Source organism: Notechis scutatus, chromosome 1, assembly GCF_049901735.1.
Source record: "Notechis scutatus isolate UNSWTSFEM ecotype Mainland chromosome 1, rNotScu1.2, whole genome shotgun sequence".
Classification (NCBI taxonomy): Eukaryota; Metazoa; Chordata; class Lepidosauria; order Squamata; family Elapidae; genus Notechis; species Notechis scutatus.
The window spans coordinates 214,241,496-214,266,257 of NC_142009.1; the positions used below are offsets into that span (position 1 = coordinate 214,241,496).

Here is a 24,762-nt window from a genome sequence, read left to right on the forward strand (position 1 = left end):
ACAACGTGATGCCATGAGTTTGACACCCCTGCACTAAGCAGAGGAGGCCGAAAAAGTGAAATACCTCCCTGATGTTCTAATGTTGCATTTGCTACAAAACACAATTTGAACAGCCCTGCTTCTGAAGAATTTTCAGCCGCATAAAAAAATTGGGATTCCTGGCATGCTCTCATAGAAACAAAACCATCAGCCAAAGAAACTTCAATATTATTCAAGATGGGGCAGGGGCGGGGGAATATATATAGCCTCTGCGTATTCAATATTGGCTAATTCTTTTTAGCCAATAGTAAGAATATTTTCTCCTAACCGCAGGTCTATATTAGTCATGATGCAAACTCACTGCCACATTCCTATTCTTGGTCTTTCCTTATCGCTTTTCTCAACATTTTATTACAGTAATTTGCATCATTATATGGTTTGGAGTGTCATCGTTTGTATTGGTGGCTTAGCTATATTTTTTTTCCATTTCCTCTATTTTGTTTTGTCCCGCGTCTCTCTCAAGGTGCTCATGGGACCAGGGAGAAGTTCTAGACTGAGCTATTAATACCTTTTCTTCTTGTGCAAGCCCTCCACCCCAATTTCCCACTGCTTCAGCATTTTTCTTCCTGCAGTTCTCTCATTGCACAATGATAGTTACAGTCCATTATTTGCTGCAATCACTCCTATTCGTAAAATAATGCTGAGTTAAACATATAGACATGCCTTTACATAAGCATGAGGCGTCAAAGAGATTTCAAGATTTCAAAATCGTTGTGCAAATGACAAGAGTCACATTTCAGATTAAGGATTTTAGTTTTTAGCTCTACCTTTTAATCTTTAATATCAAAGGGTATATTCACCAGCCCATGCTTGGACATTTTTTGGAGGAAGTGCAAAAGGCACTCTGCTAGGGATTTTTTTTTCCTTTTCTTTTTTGCAAGTCTAGTAAAAAATAAAATCCAGCCAATGGCAAGAGTTCTTGTAATAAGATGTATTTCCAGGAGATAAAACTAGTAAATTTATCCTGATAGGATTGCAGTTTACAGTAAAACTTTGATCATGGAGAACTTCAATAACTTCACTGAGGATGACAACAAAATATTCTCATTGTCAGATAAGATGACTTTTGCATCTTCTGGAATCACATCATTTCAAATTAGTGGTAAAGTATTTTTTTTTACTATTTGATGATCATGTATGCTTAGATCAAAATATCTAAGAATTTGTGCGAATTCTAAGTGAGAATTTGTGCGATTAGTACAAATTTGTCTTTTATAAATGGAATTCATTTGTTAGTGCATTAAAGGGCATTATTTTAAGGCAGTGACATAAAAATATGGAAGGGTGGGATGGAATTTCATGACCAAGATTATATTCCTAAATTTGGATTGTAGTCTTGGTCATGGCATATATGTGATGGGTTTGTGTCTATGCAAATATGTGTATACATGCATAATAGGGATTCTCAATCATCCAGGTTATGATTGTCCCCAGGTGCTTTTCCAAAAGGAAACTGGATTTTCTTATTCTATTTTCCTTGAAAACATTTTGCTTTCTAAAGAATCTAAAGTTTAGTTTAGTTTATTTTACTTTAGTTTATTGTCATTGCACCTTATACAATGAAATCAAACACCATCTTCAGTGCACATCATGACCATGAAAATAAACAGAAACACACATCCTTCACACTCCACACATTGAACCGAAAACCCCAGACACCGCACCAACACTGCACTATACAGTAGAATTAAACAGAGCTACTGCCCTGGGATAGAAGCTGATTTTCAGCCTATTTGTCCTTGTTTTTATTATTCTGTACCAACTGCCAGATGGTAATAGTTCCAAAAAAAAAAAAGGTTCCCAGGATGAGATGGATCTTTGAGAATGTTTTGAACTTTCTTAAGGCAGCAGGAGCTATAAAGCTCTTCCAAAGAGGGGAGAGGGCAACCAATGATCTTCTGGACAATGACATTAACCCTCTGAAGTGCTTTCCTATCTGCCACTGTGCAATTGGAAAACCACACAGAGGTGCATTAAGTTAAAATACTCTCTATGGTGCAGCGGTAGAAGGTCAGCAGCAGTTTTTTTATTCGGTTGTTGATTTCTGAGAAGTCTCAGGTAATATAATCTCTGCTGGCCCATTTGACCAGGTCTGCAATGTGAGCACCCCAGGTCAGGTCCTCTTTTAGGGTAACACCCAGAAACTTAAAACTGGCCACTTGCTCCACTCGGTCTCCATTGATAAGCAAGGGCTCGATGTCTGATCTGTTCCTTCTATAATCCACTATAAGCTCCTTGGTCTTATTGGTGTTGAGGACCAAGTTGTTGTCTCCACACCACAAAAGCAACCGGTCCACCTTTATAGAATTTTAGAATTTGAAAGTTTTTAGAATCTAAAGTTCTAAAGAATCAGAACTGAAGAAGCTTCTTGTAGGAGAAGCAAAACCTCTTGAAAGTGGGGGGGGGGACACCCCAAGGAAGTCCAGTAGCCATTTGGAAAAGCACCTTTGGGATATGCATAAGTGGTTTCTGAGGAACACTATTCATTCAGTAGCATGGAAGAGCACACACACGGATGAATACTTTTTATCCAGAATTTAGCTGAGGAACCAGAAATCAGAAACCAAGCAGGACAGGTCCTGGTTATGACTTAGATTGGGACCACTGAGATGTCCAAAGCTAATGGCTAGAATAGGCATTAAAAATATGTCCTGGAAGAAAGCAATGACAAACCACTTTTGCACATTGCCATACAAAAAAGTCAAAATGGGGATTATGTCTGCTAATTGAAGTTGCCATCCTTTTGTATGTGCCTGGACTACTATGCATATGCATAGCAGTGGGGCTTCAGGTGCATAGTTGCAACCATCAACCTGACCTTTTTTTTTTTTTTTTTTGACATACATATGTACTTTGAACACCATGTCGATAAGAATATTGGTCATCTTTTCAGTTCTGTGAATTTCACAGAGGAAAGAGATAAATGAAATGTGCTGTTGAACCATCTCATTTGCTAAAAGATATTCTTAGAGGATTCAGCAGAAGTATCATTAAATATTAATCAAGGATGAATTTAAAATTGCCTTTCATAAAGTGCTATGGCACACTAAGTGCTATTTTTCACACAGGCAAGGTTTTCATTATAACTATTTGTAGTGACAAGGAAAGAGTTTTGTGAGAAAATACACACAAATTTTACTGATGGGGGTTGTTGTCCCTTCAAAGTGAGATTCTGTCAATAGGACTTTTCAAATGGACATGGGTGCAAGAACTGACTTCCCCAGAATTGTTCAGCGTGCTGTGCCCCTATATCAAATTTGTCAGATTTTTCAACATTTATTCAGCTGGTTGTTGTCACAGGTCATGTCAAAATATCCTAATAAGCAAAATTATATTGCTTAGTTTGGTTTACTTTTATATTGATTGACTAGTATGTCACTAAGTTACAAAACTTTTATAGTAAAAGATAGTGAAAATGAGTAGTAAGACGTGAGTTCTTGGGAGATTGTCATTTGTTGATTGTAGTTCTGAGAAGATGTCTTTAGAAATTTGAATAATCAAATATACTTCCAAATAAGCTTAAATAGTTTATACCTACACCATAGTTGCTTAAAAGTCTGTGCTGACCAATTGGCCCCCATCTTCACCCGAATCTTCAATAAATCACAAGAGATGTGCTATGTTCCTTCTTGCTTCAAATGCTCTATCATCATCCCAGTGCCAAAGAACCCCTCCATCACGGAACTGAATGACTACAGACCAGTTGCTGTAACATCTGTAGTTATGAAAACCTTTGAAAGGCTAGTGCTGTCCCACCTGAAAAATATCACAGATCTGCTGTTAGATCCCATGCAGTTTGCATATCAAGCAAACCGATTGACAGATGATGCTGTTAATATGATTCTGCACTATATCCTTCAACACCTTGATTCTCCAACTACCTAAGCAAGGGTCCTCTTTGTAGACTTCAGTTCAGCATTCAATACCATCATTCCAGACATTCTTCTAAGTAAATTAAACCAACTAATGGTACCTGAACACCAGGGGTGGGATCCGACAGCGTTAACTACCAGTTCGGTCATTTACGAGGTTTGGTGATTTACGATGTGCTTCCCCGCACGCTGCCGGCGCGCGCCTGTAAATTGTCATCAGCATGCTGTGTGCAGAGAAGCAGCCTTTCAAAAAGCCCCTTTTTCCTGTTTTTTTAACTGCAGCTGTGCCTCGCACTGCAGCTGAATTTGAAAAAATCAGGAAATAAAGGTCAGGTAAGAGCCCGGGTGGGCGGGTGGGCAAAAACATCAGCAGACATAGAATCGGTTCTATGTCTGCTGCTCTTCAGAGCTACCGGTTCTACAGAGGTGGACAGAACTGGTAGAAGCCCACCCCTACTGAACACACTTGTAAGTGGATCATAAGCTTCCTAACAGACAGGAAGCAGCAGGTGAAGCTAGGCAGAATCACATCTGATGCCTGTACAATTAGCACAGAGACCCCTCAAGGCTGTGTGTTTTCTCCACTTCTTTTCTCCCTGTATACCAATGACTGTATCTCAAATGATCCATCTATTAAAATACTGAAGTTTGCAGATGACACAATAGTGATTGGTCTCATTTGAGACAATGACAAATCCGCATACAGACAGGATGTTGTACAACTTGCCTCATGGTGTAAATGGAACAATCTGAACTGAACAGACTCAAAACCATAGAAATGGTGGTAGACTTTAGAACAAACCCTCCCATACTACCACCTCTTACAATACTAGACAACACAGTATCAACAGTAGAGACCTTCAAATTTCTAGGTTCTATCATATCACAAGACCTAAAATGGACACCTAACATCAAAAACGTCATCAAAAAAGCACAACAAAGAATGTTCTTTCTGTGCCAACTCAGAAAGCTCAAACTGCCTAAGGAGCTGCTGATACAGTTCTACAGAGGAATTATTGAGTCTAACATCTGCACCTCTATAACTGTCTGATTTGGTTCTACAACCCAACAAGACAGACACAGACTTCAGAGGATAATTAGGACTGCAGAAAAAACAATGACTACCAACCTGCCTTCAACCGAGGACCTGTATACTGCACGAGTCAAAAAGAGGGCTGTGAAAATATTTACAGACGCCTCACATCCCGGACATAAACTGTTTCAACTCTTACCCTCAAAATGACGCTATAGAGCACTGCACACCAGAACAACTAGAGACAAGGACAGTTTTTTCCTGAACAAGATCACCCTGCTAAACAAATAATTCCCTCAACACTGTTCAACTATTTACAAAGTCTGCACTACTATTACTATTAATCTTCTCATCACTCCTTATCACCCATCCCCTCCCACTTGTGACTGTATGACTGTAACTTTGTCGCTTGTATCCTTATGACTGTTTCCTAGTATGATTTGATTGCTTATTGTATCCTATGACTATTTAGTGTTGTACCTGATGATTCTTGACTCTTGACAAATGTATCTTTTATTTTATGTACACTGAAAGCATTTGCACCAAGACAAATTCCTTGTGTGTCCAATCACACTTGGCCAATAAAGAATTCTATTCTATTCTAGTTTACACCGCCTTTTGTCTAGAAATTAAGCAATTAACTCTCTGTTAAACATACCAATGAAGGATAACCTGTTTTAATCCTGCTATTCAGTAGGATCCATGTTTTATAACATTTTGTGTAGAAGATTATTATGGTCTGAAACTATCATTATTTGACCAATAATGGTAGTTTCAGTCACTTGTAGAGCCAAATGATGGACTTATATTACTCTGTATATTTTGTTTTTCCCCAAATTTTAGAACCAAAAGATAAGAAAAAGACTTGCAGATGCTGTGTTTGGTCTGTATTCATAATATATTTGGTTATGCTCACAGGAGGCATGGGATTTTTGGCTTATGAAGGTAAGCTATATTAAATGTAATTTAGTTTTTTTAAATTAAAAAATTAAAAACTGTCTGTTCTCACACTACTGATATTGGTATATCTAGCTAGCCAAATCCCTAGTATATTCCCTCAGCAGCATTGAAGTAGCAGTTCAATGTACTCTATGTTGTGTGAAAGTCACAGCTGGTATTGAGGAGCATCATGTGATGTCTTTCAAGCATCCATATGTTTTGTGGTGTCCTCTTTAATTGATTGCTGAATTTCTGATCATGAAGCCCCCCCCCCCATCTTAATGATCTGAAAAGAATATAGAGTTAAAAAGGTAAAGAGAACTCGCCCATCCCAAAGAGTTCCAAACAAAAGGGAGACCATTTTTAACAGATACCTGACAAATAAAAACATTGCCAAAGATTATTTCCTAGCATTCACTACATAACCTTCAGACTTTTAGTTTCCCAACCCGTTTTCCAGATGCTTTTGTCTTCAGCCACATGTGAGTCAGATTAATCATCCTGAGTTTTCTCATCACAATCTGGGTTATCTCTTTACAATGCTTTTTATCTATCTCTATTTAACAGATAATTTTGAAGTTAAAAATAGCAGCAACATAGCAATAGGAAACCATTCTGTACTCCAGATTAAATTGGAGAAGTATGCTAGAGACAGAAGAAGCTAAAAGCTAAAAATGCCATGCAAGTATTATCCAAGTATGCCCTGAGCCTTTAGCTGGTGAATTATGACCAACAAGTAAGGACACCTGGACAAATAAATGATACCACCACTTTTCATTTGATTGGTTGGTTGGTTTGTTGATTGATTGATGGACTGATTATGTGCTGTCAATTTGCTTTCTACTTGTGGCAACCACAAATGTTTTTCTCCCTTTTTCTTTCATCCTTACATTGAGAGAAGGAGGGAGGGAGGGAGGGAGAGAGTGTGAGAGAGAGAGAGAGAGAGAGAAGAAAAAGGAAGTGGGACATTAAAGTATAGAAAAAAGACAAGGAGAAAGGAGATGGGAAAATCATACAAGTTACCCTCTAATGTTGAAGTGATCACCAGATTGGAAAATCTTTCACTTCCACTCAATTTCTTTGAAAAAATATTTTTGTTATCGTCGTTCAGTTGCTAAATTGAATCTGACTCTTTGCAATCCCAAGTACCACAGGTTGCCAGGCACCTCTGCTTTCCACTGTCTCCCTGAGTCTGCCCAAACTTATGTCCCTTGTGCTGATGACACTGTCTAACTAGAAGAAACATTAGAAAACACATATCTCAATAAATGAAGTCTCTGGTCAGCGCCGTCCCTTTGGAAATGAACATACCATTCCAAAGAGAATGTCCATAGTTAATGTTTTCTTGCTTTGCCAATACCACAGTTGCCACTTTTAAATATCAGATTAAATTGTATTGCATAAAGCAATATATTTCCTTCAAACACTAACTTTGAAGTAGCAAATAGTTGCCTATTAATTAAAGTGAAAGAATAAAACATGAATATTGAAAAGGCTTGAATCTGAATTATTCTGTATCTTTCATGTTATAGAAATGTGAAAGAGTCAATAGGATCCTGCTACAATAATTGGTTTGGTGTGTTTTATGTAACATTAACAATAGCAATAGACCAGTGATTTGGCCAGATATGGCATGGAAGGACACATCCTGATGAGAGTTTTCACAAAATATTATTATTTCTACAACTTCAAGATAACATTTAAAACATGAGAACAAGGCTCCCTGACAAGATAGTAGGATCTAGTTAAAACAGGAAAGTTCTTCACCTAATTTTACATTCTCCCAGGGCTATGTAGAAAAATGAACATTTAACTTAGAAAATTAGCACGTTTGGGTAATGGTGAATAAACTTTAGCCATTTCATTACTTTCTGTTCAATTTTTCTTAGTCTATACGATGCACAACTTTATAAATAACATGAAAGAAGCCAGAGAAGCAATACTAATGAATCATCTTGTCAATAATGTCACCATGGAGAATGAGACCTTTTTTGGAATCAATGCTCACAGTGGTCAAGAAAACTGGATCCACAATTTAAAACAAGAAATTCATGTAATGAAATTGAGCAACCAACATCTACAGTGGGAAATGGCAAACATTACAGGTACATCCTAGCTTCACGTAATCTGAATGCAGTTTTATTTTGTTTTGTCCATCCTCCTACTGTGCATATTAAGTATTTTGAATGCTGTATACAAAATAGAATGGATTTCTTTATTCAAATGCCACATTTATAATTCAGGGAACATTTCTGTTTATGCTCTTCCCTTTGCTCCTTTGCAAGAGTTCATGGACAAGAACTTGAATATAAAAAATTAAATTTGCTCAATTAAGCCATTAAAATCAAATTCTGTATAGACTTTTTTCTGTGAAGCAAATGTACAATTATTATAATCTCAAAGGTTTCTGATCAAGACCTTTCCAACACTCCCAATTTATGCTGAAGATGACCAGAGTATTTCCATAAAAGCATGTACCATTTGCTAGTGATCATGGATGGGTGGGTGGGTGGAAGGAAGGAAGGATCCAATTTGGTGTTTTCATCATTTTGGTGTAGAAGCTATGATGTTGTAATGATATGTGGGAAAGACCTTGGGAGATAGAACAAAGTGATGCCATCTAAGGATAGGAGACAGCATAGCCTGCAGCTGGATAGTGGGTGAAGCAAGAGATTCAGAAAGGCTCTTCCGTAGTTTTAGTTTTTCAGGCTGTAAAGGAGACAACAGGAGAATTCTACCTTCAGATTGTGTAGCTTGACAATAAAGTAGAATTAGATTATCTGGTCATGTTTCCTGTTTGGTCTACCAGGCTGACAGATATAGAGCTGACAGATATCATTGATCTGGGGCATTGTGTTGGATTATGATCTGGGTTGGATTAAATAGCAGGTAAAGTCAGTCACATAGCAACATAGCAACATTCAGAAAACTGTCTGAAGCATGTCTATTGCTATTGCTGTCACTCACAGCAAGGCCACCAGAATAATCACATTAACATGCACTAGCCCCCCCAGTACTACTGTTTGGGATTGGGTGTCATCCCTTTCAATCACCTTAGCAAAGACCCAAAAATACTTTTTACACTGATTATATGCCAACCTGTCTGTATTTCATTAGTACATTTGTTTCTTCTTCATGTAGACTTGTAGCTTGATGAAAGGTGTTGAACCTATTAGAGTCTGCAGTAATTGGGTGGAAATCTGTTGATCTTGCTATAAATACCCAGAAGGCCCTTCTGTACATCTTGGAAATGTCATGGCCAATAAAGCGATGGAATGGTTTGGAATGAAACTGAAATAAGGACATTAGAAAGGAATTGTTAATTGTTTTGCATGGGAATGATACTGATATTTCTAAGAGTAGAATTCAAACAAATGCTACAAATGTTCATACTGTACTGTAATCCATGAAAAAAAAATGAGGAATGAATGTTGTAAACAGTAATGCTGCACATAACTGGAGAAATATTAAAATAGGGTTGACATCTGGAGTAGCTATGTAGCTTGATAATAAGCGTGTGAAAATGCTTTTTTAGTATTTAGTAGTTATTTGATTTGTCAATCGCTTACAAGATACAGGTATAAGAATAAGCATAGTTTTGAATACATGGGATAGATACTTATAAGAAAAATAAAAAGAAACAATAGGACAGGGACTGTAGGCACAAATGGTGCGCTTATGCACGCCCCCTATTTTGCTTTTAGTTACAGACTTATGCTATTTCCAACAGATGTTAATATCTTTTTCAGACCAAATTAAAAGCAACATGACTCAAGGAATTGCAGGACCTCCTGGTGGGTAACTATAGTATGACCTAATCTAATCACTTTCTATTCTTTCATTTATTGCTCCAACTTAATTGAGGGATCCTTGGTGCTCTGTCATCTTGCTTGTTTTCTTGCAGATGTTTCATTATTCCAACTAAGTAAATTAAAGCAACCTTAGAGAGCACCAAGGACCCCTCATTTCAACCCTGAGCTACAAATATTTTCCTTTATTGGGTCCAACTTAATTCCTATAAAATATCTGAAAGCAACTAAAATCGCATGATATTCTATAAACAACAAATACACACCTGAGTTCTAGCAAGCAAAGTAGGCAAGACCAGCTGCTCTACAGCATTCATTTGAAGTATGGCTACTAAATTGTTCATTTCTGTATTTCCAAATTCATCAGGGATTGTGAGAATGAGCCTGCTGAACACCACTGACGGATGGATCCACAGAAATCAGCAGTAATCTGTATTTGTGCATTATTTGTAAAAGGAAAAGGAGAACTAATCCTATTATCCAATTTGCAGTGCAGGAATATACATGCAAGTTTTTTTAAAAAAAAATGTATTTGAAAATGGATAGGGTAATGGAAATAATGTAAAAAGAAAAGGCCAACTAAGAAAATTAAAGAAATCATATTAAGGAAATTCATTTTCCAAAAACACGTCTCTTGCACAAAATATATATTCTGGGAGAAATGTGCAAGAAAATGCACATGAATTTTCATGTGGATTAAAGAAAAGCAGTTAGATGCAGAAATTGTCTGGAACAAATATAAGGAATGAAAGGAGCAAGATTAGACGCAGAAAGTAATCAGAACTGACAGATTCACCTATCCCTGATGCAAATAGGCTGGTTTGGATAGCTGGACACTTGAGTAGATGGCAGGGCTGTCTTAATTCATGGGCCTGATGGGCATTTGCCCATGGGTCCCATGAGCATAGGGGCCCCATATTAATCTGTGTATGTTAAGCCTTCAGTGCACCTTGTATCATATAAATACAGGCATTTTACTGCATTTTAAAATTAATACTAACATGCAAATATATGTTTAATTTTATCGACCATTTATATTTTTATTCCTGTGAGTAAGTATCAAACAGGGGCCCCAGTACACTGCTTTGCCCAGGGGCCAGGGGCCATAATGCTGTTAAGATGGGCCTGGTAGATGTATCCCATTATTACATATATGAAGTCTAAGAGCAGACAATTTCTGTACATGTAGGCACTTCAGATCTCGTGCCAGATGAATACATGGTGGAAGATTAGGGCCAATGACTATACATTCCCTTCACCCAAAAACAGATACTATCTGAATTTTACCCATAACTCACCTCCAGCAATGAAAATGCGCCAGTTGTAGTAACATAAATTTAGTGACTGGTTTCTGATGCTGATTTATGAGTGAGTGAGTGAGTCTGTGTGTGTGTGTGCATGTATGAGAGGGGGGAGGGATGGAGGGAGAGAAAGAGAGAGGGAGAGGAAACTTTGAAGACCATCATAAAAATAAGAATCTGCTTTTCTTCATATTCAGGTCCCAAAGGAGAAAGAGGAGTTCCAGGAATAAAAGGTGACCAAGGTAATAAAGGTCTCATTTTCAAATACTCAGTTCTGAATTTAGAGCATTGACCCAGTTTGAATATAACAACTCTGATCCATTTATAAGCTACATGCCTATATACTTCTTGTCCCTCTTATTAACTATCTTCCTGAGTGGATATGAAGTCAGGAACAGTCATGTGTCTTAAACCTAATTCTGTTTATAGACCATATCAAGGTTTGGAAAGGTTGATCTAAATACATATAACTTGAGCAACTGCATTTTCCAATGTCAAGACTGAAATAAAACCAGCAAGGCCATTTTGCTGAAATGAAGCCACATTATTACTAATGTGCAGTCAATGAGATATTTAGAGATGATTTAGTATATAGTAGATGACAAAAACAGAGATACTGATAGATCAGTTGATGATAGATAGATAGATAGATAGATAGATAGATAGATAGATAGATAGATAGATAGATAGATAGATAGATAGATAGATAGATAGATAGATAGATAGATAGATAGATAGATAGATAGATAGATAGATAGATAGATAGATAGATAGATAGATAGATAGATAGATAGATAGATAGATAGATAGATGATAGATAGATGTTAGATAGATAGATAGATAGATAGATAGATAGATAGATAGATAGATAGATAGATAGATAGATAGATAGATAGATAGATAGATAGATAGATAGATAGATAGATAGATAGAGAGAGAGAGAGAGAGAGAGAGACAGTGACAAAGAGACAGACAGACAGACAGACTGACTGATAGATCGACATACACATACATACTATAGAGATATGTGATTTTGTAACGACTACAAATACTGAACAAATATTTCTATCTTTCTTTTAGTATAGCCAATGCGTAACATTCATTTCAAACTTGTGCTAATTCATAGCTGCACAACCATCAATGCAAAGATATACCATTCAAATTTGGAGAGTGGAGTGATGACAGAAAGATTATTAAAGATAATGTGAAGTTTCTTATGAAATTATGTGCCCAGATGCCATATAATTCAGCGGTGGCTAACCTTTTGACAAAGGTTAAACTCACATGCCAGTACCCAGAAGGCAATGCACACGGCCCCCATTCCCCTGCACATGTGCACATGATCCCCCCCATGCACCACATATCTCTGCACATGCACATGCATTTCCCATGCTTCCCCGCCCCCGCGCATGCACACCAGATACCCAACAATCAGCTGGAGGGTGGGCGGTGCGTATGTATGCGCAGTGGGGCTCTTCCGGGTGACCTCTTGCATGCTGGCAGAAGTGGCTCTGCGTGCCAATTCCAGCACGCATGGCATAGGTTCACCATCACGGCCATAATTCCTCAAATTACGATACATTAGTGCCAAACATACTAACTGAGGGATGTGCAATGTGAACAGCCCCAATTCCTCCTTCTGGACACCTGGAATTCCCTCAATTACCATATACTTAAAATTCATTGAGTCATCATTTCTTATAATTTTAGGCAAGAAAAACATGCAAAAAATGTAAAACTGGATCAGTAAATCCAGGACTGCTCAAGTGCATAATATGACCTGTTTCTAACATGGCCCTATCTACTGCAGCTTTCCATCTTCACAGAATATGGTGAATGTGCACCACAATTTGTCTTCTCTGTTGTAACCCAGGTTTACTTAATCATGCCATATTGAATTAACCCAGTTCCCTCATTTGTTCAGCACCCTGGACCGTATATTAGCTATCAGGGCTTCATTCAAATGATACCCTGGGCTGCAAACTAGCCATCGGGTTTTTGCCTTGAATCTTTACAAACCCGGCCATTCTTGTTGCATATATCATGCTAGGCAATAGGTTTGCCTTTGGTGTGAACAGAGCCATCATGGTTTGTTAAGCTATGATTTATGATTTATCATTTGGGGAAAGCCAGGAACTATGACAGGGGTGTCAAACTCAATTTCACTGACAGCCACATCAGGGTTGTGTTTGACTTTGAGGGGCTGGGGTGGGCATGGCCAGCTCAACATCACTCATTGAGGCTCCGTTTTTGGCTGTGATGGCCTCTTGTAGCCCTCTGCCAGCAAAAATGGAGGCCAGAAGGGCTGCCTGCAGCCCTTCTGAGCTCCATTTTTGCTGGCAGAGTCACCGCAGGCCAGTCTTTTGCTGTTTCCAAGGCGGCCCCATGGGCCAGATCTAAGCACCCTGCAGGCTGCATGCGGCCTGCAGCAGTGGTGGGATTCAAACATTTTTACTACCGGCTCTGTGGGCGTGGCTTGGTGGGCATGGCAGGGGAAGGATACTGTAAAATCTCCAGTCAGAAGTGGTATTTGCCGGTTCTCTGAACTACTCAAAATTTCTGCTACCAGTTCTCCAGAACTGGTCAGAACCTGCTGAATCCACCTCTGGCCTGCAGGCCTTGAGTTTGACACCCCTGCACTATGACAACACAGCAAAGCAAGTCAAAGTTTATTATATAAGACCACTGCATCCCTGCGACTAGCTACTGTAGTATGAATCACAATAAGATTAAATTTCTTGAATTCAGTACTGGACACAGCACGGTGGCTCAATTAAAAATAATTATTAAATGCACACATCTCTTTTATATCAGGTTTTTCTGGACTAGATGGTGAAAAGGGATCAAAAGGGGATCTTGGGCCTGCTGGACTAAAAGGAGAACCAGGAATGAAAGGAGAAATGGGGGAGACGGGATCTCACGGTAAGACGAATTATTATCATTTTGAAGTGAGAAATATTTTCTACCTACCTATTCTTAATGGAATGCAATTCTGCTGGTGCTATGACAAAAGAAAGAGGCAAATGATAAACTCGCCTGATTCTGTGGGTTCTTGATGCTCTAGAACAGTGGTCCCCAACCAGTTTCAAGCACAAACACTTTTTCAAGGACCAGGGGAGAATCTGAGCTTGGTGGTTTGCTTGCAGACGCTTTCATTACCTGACTAGGTAACATCTGATGTTGTTACCTAGTCGGGTAATAAAACATCTGCCAGCAAACCACCAAGTTCAGGGAGCGCCTCGGCCCTGCCTCCCTCAGCCCCATCCCTCAGGTGTCTCCCTCCCTCCCTCCCTCAGGTGTCTGCCTCGTTCCTCTCTCAGTCGCTCTCTCGCTGCTCCACCAGCCCAGGAAGAAACTGCTTCAAAGAAGCGGGGGTGGTGGCTTTTCCTGTCGCCGCAGCTCCTCCGGCGCCCGTTCACCCCCACCCCACCCCACCCGCCCACGCGCGGTTCAATTCAGTGCCCCGTTCTGCCTGCCTGCCTGCCTGTTTGGTTGTTTGGGAGCAGCTTCGGCTGATAAAAAGAGGCGAATAGTTATTATTCTCAGCCGAAGCTGCTCCCAAACAACCAAACAGGCAGGCAGGCAGAATGGGGCACTGAATTGAAACGCGCGCGGGTGGGCGGGGTGGGGGTGAACGAGCGCTTCGGAGGAGCTGCGCGACAGGAAAAGCCACCCCCCCGGCTTCTTTTGAAGCAGTTTCTTCCTGGGCTGGTGGAGCAGTGAGAGGGCGACTGAGAGAGGAACGAGGCGGGAGGAAACCGAAGCCGGTGAGCCAGAGAGCAGGACAGGCTTCAGTTGCTTCCTCCCCCCCTTCTTTCATTTGTGTCCTTGATCCCTGATCCCAGCAGCATTCACCGAAGGCGAAGAAAGCCGCCATTTTTTTATTTTTTTTTCTTTGCGGCCCGGTACAGAGTGCTCCACGGACCGGGACCGGTCCGCGGCCTGGTGGTTGAGGACCCCTGCTTTAGAACTTGGTTTAGGTGGTGTAGTGGTTAAAATGCAGTGCTGCAGGTTACTTCTGCTGACTGCCGGCTGCCAGAAGTTGGACAGTTCAAGTCTCACCAGGCTCAAGGTTGACTCAGCCTTCCATCCGCAGTAAAATGAGGACCCAGATTGTTGGGGGCAATCTGCTGATACTGTAAAACTGCTTAGAGAGGGCTGTAAAGCACTATGAAGTGGTATATAAGTCTAAGTGGTCTTGCTATTGCTATTGGTTGTTTGCCTGCAGGTGTTTCATTACCCAACTGCTTGCCATTGATGATATTACCTAATTGGGATATGAAATGTCTGCAAGAAACCAATCAAAATCAGAGAGCACCAAGAACCCACAGTTCAACCCTGAGTTACAAATATTCTCGTCTATTATCTTGATTCTCTGGACTATATCAGATGTTTTGCAGGGTTAGGGCTGTGTAAATTACAGTCTGGGGATGAAACAGAATGAATCCATCAGTGTAGCATGGCTTCCCACCAGAAACCTTATGATATTGCTTTTGCTACCTGAGTTTGCCCTCAGGAAATAGATTGTCAAGCTTAAGGCTACCAAATTTGGTTTGTAAACCTAGGCTATCACTAGATGGCAGAGTTTCTTGTATTTCTTTGCTGCCATCTATCATTTTTGGGGCCTTACTGATATCTGCATCTGATATCAGTAAGGCCTAATTTCTTTCAGGTTCATTTTTAAAGGAAACGTAGCTTATTTATTTTTCTTATTACAATATGGGTAGCTATTACATTAACATAAAGACACAGTGTAGAAAAAAAAATCTACCATGTAAATTAAATCGAGTACTATACATGTGAAAAGTTATCATATATAAGAAGTACTCTGAATATAATTATTGTTATTAAGATAAATCATAAAATCCAACCAATTTGATGAAAGTATGATTCCTGCTTCTGACTTTTAGGAAATGTCATGACTATCAGAAAGAAAATCATAGACAAATTAAGTTTGTCTATGATTTTTTTTTTTCCTAATAGTTTTTCCAAACTACATTAAAACCACCCCCTCCAGCACATTTTATGTATGTTATGTAATTTACTTATATGTCTCTCCGCTTGACAAGCACTTTATTCCCTGTTCCACACTGTGTTCAATCATTTATCCAAATCCAACCAAGCTAAACCCAAAACTCAACTCCCCCAGCTCACAGCTGTGATTTTTTTTTAAAAAAAATGTTGCAAGTTAAATGTGTGGTAATTGTTTCAGCCTAAAGTAAGAACACTTCTGTGACCCAAATTAGCACAATTTTTTTAAATTGAGTCCTTCTAGATGGGCTTTGTTTCTCATAATTCTCCACCTCAGGGGTGTCAAACTCAAGGCTCAGGAGCCAGATCTAGCCCACTGGGTTGCCCTGGAAACAGCGAAGGACTGGCCCATGGCGCCTCTGCCAGTGAAAACAGAGCCCTCCTGAGCTCCGTTTTTGCTGCCAGAGGGTTGCAGGAGGCCATCATAGCTGGAAACGGAGCTCGGGATCCCGTTTTCACTGGCAGAGCACTTGGGCCACCACAGGTGCCCCCAACATGAGTGACATCGAGTGGCCCACCCACCCTGGCCACGCCACTCTGCCACCACCCCCTCCCTGAGGTCAAACACAATCCTAATGCGGCCCTCAATGAAATCGAGTTTGACACCCCTGCTCTAGCTAATTTGGCATTCTCGTTGTGAGTTATGGAGGCTACCTTCTAAATCATGTAGAAACTCCAGATTGAGAAAAATCTGTCTTAATTCATCACTCACATGACAAATGATCTCAAGCGCCTGTTGACCCAGAAACAAGATATACAGCTTCATCGTTAATAGAAAGAGCTAATTGATTAGACTGTGATTGTCCTCGGTGAAGCAGATAGTAAGCAAATTAGTTGTGTTATGATGATGTTACAACTGAAAACAAATCAGAGACTATACACATGAGAAAACTTCTGCCTTTACATTTAGTGTGCTTAACCTGCTAAACAGGCTTTCCAGGATCCAAAGGGGAACCTGGTGAAAGAGGAATCACAGGCCCAAGCGGATTAACTGGTCCTCCAGGAGAGAAGGGCGAGAAGGGAAATCAAGGCCAGGAAGGTAAGTGAAAGCAACCAAGTGCTATCTTGAATGTCATATTTAGATCACGAAGGATAGTCAAGTACTCAATTATACTTTCATTGTTTAGGTGACATTTACTATTTTCAGAAGTAAATAGTGGGAAAATGTTATGGGTTAGTATTATAATTCAATTAGCAACTACTCAGACAACAAACAAACCATAGTCAGCCATATTTTAGCAGTTCCGTTCTTTCTTTCTTTCTTTCTTTCTTTCTTTCTTTCTTTCTTTCTTTCTTTCTTTCTTTCTTTCTTTCTTTCTTTCTTTCTTTCTTTCTTTCTTTCTTTCTTTCTTAGCAATCCTTAGACTGTTTGACTAGCTGGTCCTTCCTGTTTTCTTTATTAATTGGAGGGGGGGGAGTAAGAAAACATGGTGACCTAATAGAGGAGAGAGCTACAACACATGGAGTGGAGGAAAACCCAATCTTCACATCTTTCACATAGAGTGAAATAGAACTGGGAACAGCAGAGGTCTTCTGGCAGTTTGAGGTCATTCCAACCATCTCCTAATTTGACAAAATGTTTTTATTATGCTTTAGAATCATAACATCCAAATGATTATTTTCAGAGACTTCATCCTGTCAGGTGATGGGCACTGGGTAAATTCCACTATCTCTTGCTGCAGCCCCACACAATCCCTCAAAAGCTAATCCTGAGGCTGAATAGATAGGTAGAAGGATGGAATGAATTATTATTATTATTTAGTGTCTTCAAGTCAATGTTGATGCCGACAAGTCCCTGTACTTTAATTCTTCTTGTCTCTGTAAGAAGATAGAGACAAAGTTTTGGGGGAGTGGTTTGCCCTTTCCTGTTTCCTAGAGTTGAGAGTGATTGACCAAGGTCATCCAGTTGACTGTGTGCCAACATAGAACTAGAACTCATTGTCTTCTGCTTACTAGCCCTGGTGCCTTAACCACTATACACTGTACAATATACTGGCTCTGTTGGGTAGATGGAATACCACTTACACAGTATTCAACTTTACCTGTCTCTACTCCTTAACTCAACCTTGGTGTCCTTCAGATTTATATTTCTTCAGTCCATTCTCAGCCACTACTGAGGATTAAAGTAACATAGCACACCTGGGTTGGAGAAATCTCCCTTAAGAGGAGCACTATTTTTCTTTTAAGACATATGTATAGAATATACAGTACTTATCATTGGGATAATTTATTCTAATATCATTTGTTGTCCTTTAGTTTCTGCCTTATGACTTTTCAATAATTGATTTTTCAAATTGTTTTTCTCCCACCAATACCCATGATGATTTAATGTTTTTCATTAGTCTTCCACTCAAGGCATTAGTGCTCCATTTGACATTCTAGAACTATAATCCAGTTGGTAGTTTTACTCATCCCTAAAAATGTTCCTACAATCTTTCTACAAGTTTCAAAGTGTATTCTCCTATTCTTGTTTTTAAATTTATATTTTATTTTTTCACATTTTTAAACTGCCCATCTCCTTCAGAGAGGGACTCTGGGTGATGTACAATATAATGTATAACTATAAAAACAGCTTACAGCAATTACAAATTTAGAAGAAGGCAGGGATGATTAAATGCTGTTAAGATTACTTTAAATGGAGAAGGGAGGGCTGTTAGGGCACCAAACAGCCCCACAGTGCTCCTCTGGGCTCTCTACTCAAAACTGAAAGGTTGAGAAGGCTCTCTTCCTAGACCTTGCCAGTCAGAATCCCTTAACTGATTGGGTCTGCAACATACCTTCTCTTCCTGACTACATGGTATGGGCCAAAGTATTCAGATGAAGATGGTTCCATAGGTAAGCTGGACCCATGTGGAGCTTTACATAACCAACACATTGAATTGGACCTGGAACCAAACTGGCACCCAATGCAGTTCACAGAGCAAAGATGTTCCATGTTTCAGATAGCCCCGTGTAGAGTGCATTGCAATAGTCTATAATGACCAAACAGAGGGCCTCCCTATCCAGGAAAGGATATAACTGGTGGACAATACAAAGTTGAACAAAGGCCCTTCTAGCCATGGCTGCTATCTGCTCTTTGACCAGGAGCCATGAGTCCAGGGAGGACCCCGGATTATGTACCAGGTCTGTCTGAAGTAGTGCAACGCATCTAAGATCAAAGATAATAAACTGTTGGATACAGAGGGGCCCATCCACTCTGACTTACTAGAGTTCAGATGAAGTCAATTGTTCCTCATCCCACAGTTTCCAGGCACTATGAAAAAATAACCACAGCATTACTTACTTTACCTGGAATGGAGATATATTACTGTATACCATCAGCATATTGGTGATACTTCATCCCGTGGTGGCAGATGATGTTACCCAGCAGTTTCATGTAGATGTCAAAAAGGAGCAGAGAGCACTAAGTCCCATAACACTCAATAAAGCACAAAACTGTGCCAGTTATCCTCAATTTCCTAAGTTGGCCCAAAAGGTTATCATGATCAATGGTATTGAAAGCCTCTGAGAAGTCAAGAAGACCAAGAATGGGTGCATCACCTCCATCCCTCTCTCACCAGAAATCATCCAGTAATGCTGATTGGACTATATTTTCTATATAAGGCATCATTCCAGTGTCAGGGCCCCAACCACCCGCAGAACAAGCCCGGTGGTGTATGATGAAGGGCCCGTGAGCTTCAGGGCTCACGGAGCACGCCTCAAAAGGGCAGCCCAGCTGTGCCGGACCGGCCCAGCGGCGCCGGTCAGTAAAAAGGTTGGGGTCGCGTATGTCATGTTCATAACACCCAAAGAATCTCCTTTCACTTATAGAAACACACTCAGACATATAGACATGGAAATATTATTTTCTCTTTCAGGTCAGCCAGGTCACAGCGGTCTTCCTGGACCACAAGGAAATAAAGGTAAACAATGTTGTGTAAATGCAATTGAAATGCCCTTCTTATCACCTATGCCCTGACACAAACATTCTCCAACACTATAACCCTATACTTACCAGAAGTCAATTTCCTTACATCTAGTAGCATTTATTCTTACACATTGTAGATATGTTCAGGAGCATGATAGTCTCACCCACCTCCTGGAAGTAAATGTTGCTGATTTTAACAGAGGTTAATTTTGAGTGAAAATCCATGGGATTGCACTGCACAGCAAAGCATGCTGACTACGCAATAAGACATGCAGAAGTCAATAGGACTTATATCTATTAGAAAATACTAAAACAAGAGCAACTAATTTTTCCCCTAGAAATAATTTGACTCCTGAGAACACATAATATAGAGAAGTCTTTGCTGAAATTGCTAGATGTAATTACAATGTTGTTCCTAAAAAGGGAAGTGACTACTGCTTTTCTCATTTGGCATCAGATTGTATACTTTAAAAGTGTATTTGCAGATTTTCTTCCCTTTTTTCTCCTCTTTCATTGATCAGCTCTTTCTATCTCATGAGCAATTATCAATTTATTAAGGGGTTTGATGATTCCTAGTAGGTCTGAGTTCAATTCGACAGGCCACGATATCCTGTAACCAATTTTTAATTTTGATCCAGAATGTCCTGGTCTCAGGGCATACCTGCTCTATTACTAAGTAATTTTTTCTTACCAAGTAAAAAGGATGGTTCTTAGCACACCTTTCTTTGTACACAATGTGCAACTCTTCCTTCACACTTGGTCTGCTATCACACCCTTTGATTCGCTTAACAGGAGCTGCTGGAAATGTGGGTCCACCAGGAGTTCCTGGCCCAAAGGGCGAAAAAGGGGAGGCAGGAGCAGTAAGTCAAGTTCCAGGTAAGCAAATACTATGGGCTTTTATTGTTGTAATAATATTATTGAAGTCCATATTCCTCTGGTCTCCAGTTCAATTTATAATTTTCTTACATAAAAAATCTTTTTTTTCTGAATGCCAATTATATAGTGTTTTTAAACTCTTAAGTCTTGAAAAAAGTCCTTGTATCAAAGAAAGAAAGTAAAACTCGCCAGGTGTCAAATTAAACTTGCCAGTTTGAAAGTCTCTAATACCCATGACATAGTTAAGCAGATCATCCACAAACATGTTTACAATGTGAGCATAGGTAGCTTAATGTTTTTTTAAAGGTGCTGCTACAACTGAGGCGCTCAATTCAATAGGGCAGGGGTCTTCAAACTTTAAGACTTGTGGACTTCAACTCCCAGAATTCCTCCTCCAGTCATGTTAGCTCAGGAATTCTGGGAGTTGAAGTTCACAAGTCTTAAACTTTTCCAAGTTTGAAGACCTTTGAAATAGAGTATTACAATCCCTTTGGAAGGAGCTGCCATTCAGAGCTTGTAGATAATCTCCTGTTCTGCTCTTCTCCAGAGAGTTTCCAAGGGACTGGTCTACTTGCCAATTCTTCATAGCAGTCCCACTCTCTGCTGTTCGTAGAGACATCTTTAGTCAACAATGACTCACCTGAAAGAGCTGCAAATAGCATACTGAAACATTTGCTTCCAAAGACTTTTTAACCTGTAGTTCTTCTTTCTTCTCTCAGGTCCACGAGGACAAAAGGGTGATCAAGGTCAAAAAGGTAGTAAGGGAGATACAGGTAAATTCCAAAAAAACAATGTCAATATTTTGCACAAATACACAGTATAATCAAATGCATATGAACTTTACATTTTGTTTGGGCAGAATATGAATTGATCATGTTTAAATTATTACAGGCAATTATAGCCAAAGAGCACTCATGATCCCTCGCAACCCACTCTAAATTCCTTTTTATTGAAGCTACTGGATTACCCCATATGCCTTGTTTGGTTGATCTTTAATGGAAAGCCACTATGAAGATTCTATACTGCTGCTTCTACAACTTTGTTGTTTCCTACGTGTGGAAAAATTAGCCTATTCTGGTAGTAGCAAAGAAAGGAAGTAACAAAAATCAATTCTAGGACAACACACTTTCAAGAGGTCCATGAAGTCAAATAAATATTTTTAAATTACTCTGTTTTAATTTCTAATTAATATTGATAGGCATAACCCACACAAACCAAACTTTTCAGGATCCTCCATCATTTTATTTTTAAAAATTAAATTAAAAAATAATTTAACAAATGGTCCTAAGGCCAAAGTGTTTGGGCACTATGAGTCTATGAGAACTCATGCGATAGTTATGCCTTTGACATTGTGACACACAAGTAGGACAGATAATATCTTTCTGGTGCATGTTGTATTTATTTTATTCATTTATAACTCCATGGTATACTGTTTCTGCTTTCATTTATGATTTTTTAAAAAAAAAACATACACAAGTTATCTGGATGTTTCATTAACACTTGTTTTGTTAATTCCCTTAAACCAGGATCACAAGGAACACAAGGTGCTAAAGGTGAAAGGGGCATCTCAGGTAAATTATTTCCAACAAACAATTTGCAAAAAAATTTTTTTTGAACACTTGGAGCTCCATATAAGCTGTATTTCTTTATCTAGCATCAGAGCAAACAATAGCTTTAAAAAAAACACATATAGCTGTGCCTATTCCAGAAGTAGGCAAAACAGAGATAGTATCCTTTGTATTAGGACTTATAGATAAGTAATACGATGCAATCCTTTTGTTAGAAAAGATATTTGTGCTCATTATCCTTTGTATTCCTACATTTTAATCCAGGAGTTGTCTTCAGGACCTAACTAATTGTTAGTGTTATGCTATTCTTTGCCAGGAGTGGCTAATCCATACAGGCAAGGGTGGGCTTCAAAAATTTAACGACGGGTTCACTGCTCAGTTGCTGGGTGGGTGTGACCATGGTGGGTGTGGTCTAGTCGGCCTCCTGCACCATGGGGTGGGGGGCTTTTTTGCCCTCCCGGGGCTTCAGAGGCTTTCCTCGAGCTTCTGCAAGGGTGAGAATGGCCTCCCCGGGCTCCAGAGGCTCTCTGGAAGGCGGAAAGGGGCCCATTTCCAGTCTTCCCGAACTTCTGGGAGGCCCATTTTTCGTGTACCCCAAGCCTCCATGTGTACCTGCAGTTACCTACATCCAAAACAGGCTGCATGGGGACTCCTGGGAGGGACGGATGTGGGGAAGCAGGAGCCAGCTAGGAGTGGGATTTGGGGGTTCTTCAAACTGCACAGAATCTTAATGAGGGGCTCTCCCGAACCCCTGCGAACCATCAGCAGCCCACCTCTGCATACAGGTGAGCTAGGTGGTCACCTGGGGGACCAGGTTTAGTAAAGAAGCCAATATTAAGGAACAAAGTCAAAATTTGCAAACACCAAAATAAATTCATGAAGCATCAGTTGCAGGATTTGCTGAGAATGCTCTAGTTAAAGCCCACCATTTCCCTCTAAGAGAGTTTATACTGGACCATCCTTTAGATGTGGAAAATCACAGAGGTATAGCTGGAGTACAAAGGTTCTTTTTCAAGGGATACTTGGTGTAATCAAACCCTTAATGCGATTTGCCGTTGTCTTTTGAAATTACATATGCAAATAAACTACAGGATTCGGGGCTTTCCTGAGACTCGTAGGACAAGACAACCGTGGCCGTGTGGAGATTCTGCACAAAGGACAGTGGGGCACCATCTGTGATGATCATTGGAGTGTGAATTCTGGCAATGTGATTTGCCGAATGCTCGGGTTCAATCGGGCTGTTAATGTCTTCACTGCACCTGCAGGTAATCTTCTTCACAACTTTCATGAAATCAGAAAGCAAGAGATTTTCTTTCTTTCTTTCTTTCTTTTTCTTTCTTTCTCTTTCTTTCTTTCTTTCTTTCTTTCTTTCTTTCTTTCTTTCTTTCTTTCTTTCTTTCTTTCTTTCTTTCTTTCTTTCTCTTTCTTTCTTTCTTTCTTTCTTTCTTTCTTTCTTTCTTTCTTTTCTTTCTTTCTTTCTTTCTTTCTTTCTTTCTTTCTTTCTTTCTTTCTTTCTTTCTTTCTTTCTTTCTTTCTTTCTTTCTTTCTGAAACATGGCAAGGGAGCATCTTTGCTCTGGACCTTTGTTCTAGAGCAGGAGTCCCCAAACTTGGCAACTTTAAGACTTGTGGATTTCAACTCCCAGTATTCTCCAGCCAGTGCTGGAGACCTCTGTTCTAGAGGGGAATTTTAGACATCTGAGTGAACAGCGAAAGGGAATATGGTTCCTTCAATAATCCCTCATGTTTGTACAATCCGATCTCGTAACAAAATAACGTCAACAGAATCTGTTTTCTCACCTTGGAAACAACGAATATATTCACTCATTATATCTCTGCTTATGTGTTTTGGCTCATCAGGAACTGGACAGATCTGGCTGGATGATGTACAATGTTCAGGAAACGAAATCTCCATTTATTTGTGCAATAAACGTGAATGGGGTGAAAACAACTGCAGCCACAGTGAAGACGCTGGGGTTGAGTGTGCTTAAGACAGTTTTGCAGCACATCCTGTAAAATAATATGGAACTAAGTGCCTCAGCCCTGTCATGTGGTGTGTATCTTACCGATCAGTTACTTAATGCTCACTGTCATCTGTTGCATCAATGTATTTTTAGGTTCTTCTTTGATCAAGGCCAATTTTAAAGATGTATTTGATGTATCTAGGCTCATAGGTACACTGAGGAATGTTTTTATGTAAAAATCCCATAAATTGCATCTTTATTCGCCTGGATGAAGGATCTATTGATACAATTGGACTTCCTAATAAGAAGCACACATGGAAGATGCATACCACAATGCAATGAATATCTGTCAAGTTAGAGTTCATCTTCAATAAAGTACAATGGCTTTGCTAGGTTCTTCTGTAAATAAAACAACTAAACTTCA

At 39.6% G+C, this 24,762-nt stretch overlaps 1 protein-coding gene across 2 annotated transcripts; it reads left to right on the top strand.

Moving 5' to 3' along the window:
* The first annotated feature begins 631 nt into the window (after positions 1–631).
* On the top strand, positions 632–24,762 carry MARCO (macrophage receptor with collagenous structure). 2 transcript variants are annotated; one of them, XM_026665311.2, is made up of 13 exons: positions 632–1,141; positions 5,788–5,889; positions 7,773–7,988; positions 9,633–9,677; positions 11,191–11,235; positions 13,808–13,915; positions 16,956–17,063; positions 19,882–19,926; positions 20,724–20,807; positions 21,527–21,580; positions 22,334–22,378; positions 23,467–23,640; positions 24,235–24,762. In XM_026665311.2, exons 1-13 carry the CDS (start codon positions 1,039–1,041, stop codon positions 24,363–24,365), a joined length of 1,260 nt encoding a protein of 419 aa, XP_026521096.2. In that variant the 5' UTR covers positions 632–1,038; the 3' UTR covers positions 24,366–24,762. The 2 variants fall into 2 exon arrangements, with proteins under 2 accessions (XP_026521096.2, XP_087806272.1); XM_087950146.1 differs by lacking the exon at positions 22,334–22,378.

Bases quoted from the DNA above. Each gene is read 5' to 3' on its own strand.
- MARCO (XM_026665311.2), top strand. From the start codon at position 1,039: ATGGAGAACTTCAATAACTTCACTGAGGATGACAACAAAATATTCTCA. The intron at 5,890-7,772 runs GTAAGCTATATT...AATTTTTCTTAG, and splicing joins GGGATTTTTGGCTTATGAAG to TCTATACGATGCACAACTTT. The intron at 20,808-21,526 runs GTAAGCAAATAC...TTCTTCTCTCAG, and splicing joins AGCAGTAAGTCAAGTTCCAG to GTCCACGAGGACAAAAGGGT.